The sequence below is a fragment of the Gavialis gangeticus genome, unplaced genomic scaffold (assembly GCF_001723915.1).
Source record: "Gavialis gangeticus isolate Ggan-Ray unplaced genomic scaffold, GavGan_comp1, whole genome shotgun sequence".
Taxonomy (NCBI): domain Eukaryota; kingdom Metazoa; phylum Chordata; order Crocodylia; family Gavialidae; genus Gavialis; species Gavialis gangeticus.
The window spans coordinates 41,656,750-41,661,755 of record NW_017729008.1 but is presented as its reverse complement, the minus strand read 5'-3'; the positions used below and the strand labels follow the sequence as shown (position 1 = coordinate 41,661,755).

The following is a 5,006-nucleotide window of genomic DNA, read 5'->3' as shown; positions in this document are numbered from 1 at the left end:
ACCATCAACCCTGACACAACACAAGACACAACACCTGAACCTGCCACAGGTAAAGCAGGGGGATCACGGCAGCCAACATTATGCTTCTATGAATGGTTGTTAATATATGTTCAAGAGATACCAGGAGGAGAGCCATGCCCGCTGCTCCAGAGGAAGGCAAACCACCACCCCGCCCCGTCCGTACCAATCTGGCCATGGGGTAAAATTCCTTCCTGACCCCAAATACAACAGCCAAAATCCTCCACACCTCCCCATAGAGTTAACAGTTTATACCACTTACTCTTTCTCCTTTGGGTCCCAGGAGGCCACGCTCACCCTGAATACAGGAAAGAAAAGGACAATGGATGGCTTTTTTTCCTACAATTGTTACATCATTCAGTACATTGATCTATCCATAAGCTGCTGCTATAAATCATTGTAATTCTTCGTATTTATGGTACCGGGTTCATCTGGGAATTTTGAATCACCTTGTCATGATTAGCTCAGCCCAAAAATTCATGTGTAAGGAATCATTTTATAAATGGGAAAGACCAGGCCTAAGAGAATAAAGGGTAGAAGACCTCACAAGCAACAAATAGCAGTCACTTGCTAATACAGTCAACTTGACAAAGCCCTCCCTACGCAGTGCTATGCAGTGTATCGGAGGTATCCCATAAGTTAGAATTTCATGCAGCAAAAAAAAACCCAGGAGCTTCCTTCTCATTGTATGTTTGTAAAGAGCCCATGAGAGCCCAAAAGGAGAGTCTTCGTTAGGCTGCAATAAGCAGTCATCTATGCAGGGAGTTAGACTTGACGGCCCCTTCTAATCATGAGCAGATCGGGGATTTTGAAAAGGTGGGTGCAGTAGCGCATCATCCCATATAACACAGCACACATTTTTCCCCAGCTCAAAAGAAACGAGATGCTTTACTAACATGCTATGGGCCGAGGGCTATTTTACTCCATTTCAAATCAACACCGAAACAAATATAACTTCATTGGGATGTGCATTCATTTGCTATTATGCATGAAAAACACAAAGCAGGCAAAAAATAATCAAAAGATGCTGTTTCATTAATCCCATAGTCATTCAAGTTAAATATGCATCTCTTTTTCAGATTCATAAAACAAAATCTAGACTTCTTGAGGTTCTTGGCAGTACATCCAATGCTTCACTGAACGTTAATGAGTTAATGTTCACCTGAGTTGATGTTTTTAGCTATAAATCAGGGGCTATATTACCAGATCGTGGAATGGCTGAAGTACGGCTAGCTTGATTAGTGGAAGATTTAGACCATTTAAAAGGAGACAAGGTTGTTAACAGATGTGGCGTCAAGTGCTTACCAGGATTCAGGTCGACTGTAATTAGCTACAACGTCAATTGAGTCTTGCACTCCTGCCTGAATAGAAATGCTGCTGCCACTGCCAGGCTGCTGGGTTTAAACTTTGGGTGGACGAGGAGTCAAGGGGAACAAGGGGGTGTAACTGCACCACGGCACCCCTTTGGATCTGCCCCTGCCTCTAACTCCATGATTGTGTAATACTTAGTCTCTAAACAGCACCTAATGGCCTCAAAGCACTGTACAAACAACTGATCCACCTTCCCAAACAGCCCCATGAGGCGAGTCAGGATTATCACCTCCATCTTACAATTGGGGAAACAGGAACAGGCCCCATCTACACCAGCCAATAACCAGGCTTAACATGGTGGTGGCCAAACCACATTGTAACACGGTTTCATTCTTGCCTGCATTATGGTCCCAGGATCTACACTGGTGCTCTCTGCCCCAAAGCTTACATCTGAAACCCACACAAAAGAGGGGAGAGAGCAACGTGGGGGTGGAGCTGGGGTGAAATGTGCCTGCCTAGACCCTTGCTATGACTATGCAATGCTGTAGAAAATGGCTTTCATGGGTGGCTCTTCTGGCTGGAGTGCCCATAACCACTGTACCAAGTGCAGAGATGATGACCACAGCTGCTTACTCTTTCTCCTTTCACTCCCAGGAGGCCTTTCAAACCCTGCAAGCACATGAAATGATATTTCAGAACAAGTAACCCACAGCTGAGAACATGTCAGGCTGTGTCAAGGTCTCGTGGGGGACCGAGCTCCAGGGAAGGGAGGAGTCCATGGGTGATGGGGATCTGTGGGGAAGACAGGCCATTTCCCCCATTTGACAGGCCTGAGGCTTGGGTGGGTTTTCCCCGGCTTGCCCAATACCACAGAGGAAGTCCAAAGTGAAGCAAAGAATTGGATCCTGGTTCCCTGGGTCCCAGCCTCACTCCCTGATCACTGGACCACCTTAAATAATGATTATTATTATAATAATCAAGTCATTCTTTATTGATTGATAAATACATAACTGCTCTCCTCTGAGGTCCCCAGTGGACTAAGGTGCCACTCTGGAGTGCAGCCTCCCTCCTTAGGGGAGGTTTTTTCCTGCTGGCTTCATTTGACCCATTCAGCAGCAGCACCAGAACAAGACTGTCTCCAGACCAGTGGAGCCATCTCATCCCATTCCATCTTATCCTGCAGTTACAAAGAAACCAACCACGGGGTCCCATTCCCATTCAGCTTGTTAGCCTGTGGACTAAAGAACAGTAATATAACACAGCAATATAATACATCCCCAATACAGTGCTGTGCACTCTCAGGGCATCGTTCATACACGGAGCTCAGAGCACTTTTCCCTGGGATCGTTAGTCCCATTTTATAGACGTCAGGGAAAGTGAGGCACATCTACTTCCAATTAAATGCACATGGGGACAGAGTCAGTGACTGATCTGGGGCTGGCACTCAAGTCTCCTGCCCCCAGCGCCATGGTTCCTTGATCGCGCCCTCACCAAGAACTGAGTCTTTACAGATGAGAGTCAGTGTTGAATCTTGTAATAAAAAAAAATCCTCCCTGGATTTCCAAGGTAATTGTTTCACATCAAATTGTATTTCCTTCTCCTGTATTCCCATCTCTTCATGCAACCAGAAACATCCATCTCTCATTGCAGTATTTGGGTGTGGATTTTAGGCACGTCATCAACTTTGGGTGTGGGAGTTTCTGTGGTCACTGACTGTCATGGGAGCATGGGGACGGGGGTGCGGAAAGACTGTCACGGGTTAAAGTAATAAGATCTTTTTTGTGGCTGAGTTGCAGGAGAAATGCAACTCAGCTCTACTCAGCAATACGCAGAATTGCTCCAAGCACACACCGCCGCCACTGAAATCATAGGGAATGGGGCATTTGGACCCTCTATGTGGCTTTGAAAAGCTTGGTCTCCAGCAGTGGGCTCATGCAGGGCAAGCGCACACGACTCAGGCCTGTTGCACTCATGCTGTAAAACCCCTCTCACGAGCTCTGCTGGCTCTTACCATCATGCCAATGGGGCCTCGAATGCCTGCGAGCCCCTCGTCACCCTGTGAGCAGAGAGATTTAGTTTAGGATTTAGGAAGGGGTCAGATGGTTTTACTCCCTGCGTTTGCTCAGTGGAGCCACTTGCATGTCACTCCCTAACCCTTTGTAAACCATGTATCTGTGCACCCATCCCATGCTTTAATCCTTCGAAGAGAAGGCACCCTTGCATTTAAGATGCATGCACACTATCCACCCCGGCAGTTTAAGAATAAACTAAACCACCGAACAAATGCATGGTTTCAAGGATACCGTTTCTATGCCATATTTTAGAGCCTTATATTTTTACTCAGATCAAGACATGTTTTTTTTAATGATACATTTAATTGTAAAAGGTGCAGCTTCCATGGTAAAGACGAAAGGCCACGGTAAAGCATCTTCCATGCAAGCCTGTGGGAAAGTGCACCCCAGATGCACATAACTTTCTATATCCCATTTTACACATGTTTTGAGCATGCCTAGAGCATCTATAGCTCTTTATAAACCTTAATATAAAGGGAAACCACTTTGGTTGATTCAAGTGCTTTTGTGGTCTGACTGGCTTAGCCATAAAAGCAGAGAAAATGAAGGTGGGAAGGGACCTCAGGAGGTCATTGAGTCCAACCCCATCCCCAGCTAGAAATAAAATAAAATTAAAAAGTAAAAAGCTAATTTCTGAATAATTTCGCCTGGAAGCACCAGACTTGCACAAAGAACCGATGTGACGCCCCCCCGCCCCCTGCCAGATTCTGATTTCCGCTACGCTGCCGTAAATCCCAGATCATCCCAGCGACTTCAATAATTCACATGAGAGCGACACTAAAGGAGCGAGGAACAGATTAAAGTCTCCAGTGTTTCACCATCTCCTTCCAAAACCACAACAGACCCCAACCTTTTGGATGATTTACACCAGACCTTTCGCAGGTGTTGACATTCTCCCTCGGCGTCGCAGCCCAGGTGTCTGCCGCAACAGCTCTCCTGGCAGCCGGGCGTTTGTGTAAATGGTTTGTATAAATGTGTTGGGTAATAAAGTCAGTTTACGCATGGAATGGCTGTTGAGGAAGCTGTGAATTAGGACATCTTTTTCTGATCACCCCAAGGATGTACGTCCTGCCATGTGACTGCTGGGTGCTTTTGTTCTGCTTAAACACCCGATCTCTTGCTGCTCTTTCGTCGCATGCTTTTTTTTTTCTTTTTTTTTCCCTATTATTATTTCTGCCACACTCGCTCTTAATTCTGCCACACTCGCTTGATGCCTACATGGGAATCACTTGGCAAACAGGTATCTTTATGTTTAAAAGACTGGCACATGTTCTATTCGGGGAGGTTATCTCTTTATTTCGTACTACTTGGACTTTTTTCATGCTATTTTAATGAGTTAGAGAGGCCCCTGAGGCCAGGCTGTCCTCATGTTTATGACACTGTACATCTGCAGAATATGGTCCAGGCTTGACTGAATGCATCTGCTCGCTTGGAAACAAAGCGGTCCTGAGTCTAGCCAATAGTCGGGTGGGAGACAACCTTTCGAACGCCCCCCACAAGGAGACACAGCCAAACACACGGTGAATGCCATATGTGGTATTCACTGCAGAATACCATAAAGTAGGCGGATGTAGGGGGATGGTTAGGAAGGCCAAGGCAAAGATG

At 46.1% G+C, this 5,006-nt stretch overlaps 1 protein-coding gene across 1 annotated transcript in view; it reads right to left on the bottom strand.

Annotated features, from left to right (window-relative positions):
- LOC109292083 (collagen alpha-1(VII) chain-like) overlaps positions 1-5,006 on the bottom strand; it is a 262,997-nt gene that overhangs the window by 71,200 nt on the left and 186,791 nt on the right. Inside the window, 3 exon segments of the mRNA XM_019509339.1 lie at positions 281-316; positions 1,963-1,998; positions 3,341-3,391. Coding sequence (XP_019364884.1) covers positions 281-316; positions 1,963-1,998; positions 3,341-3,391 — 123 coding nt within the window.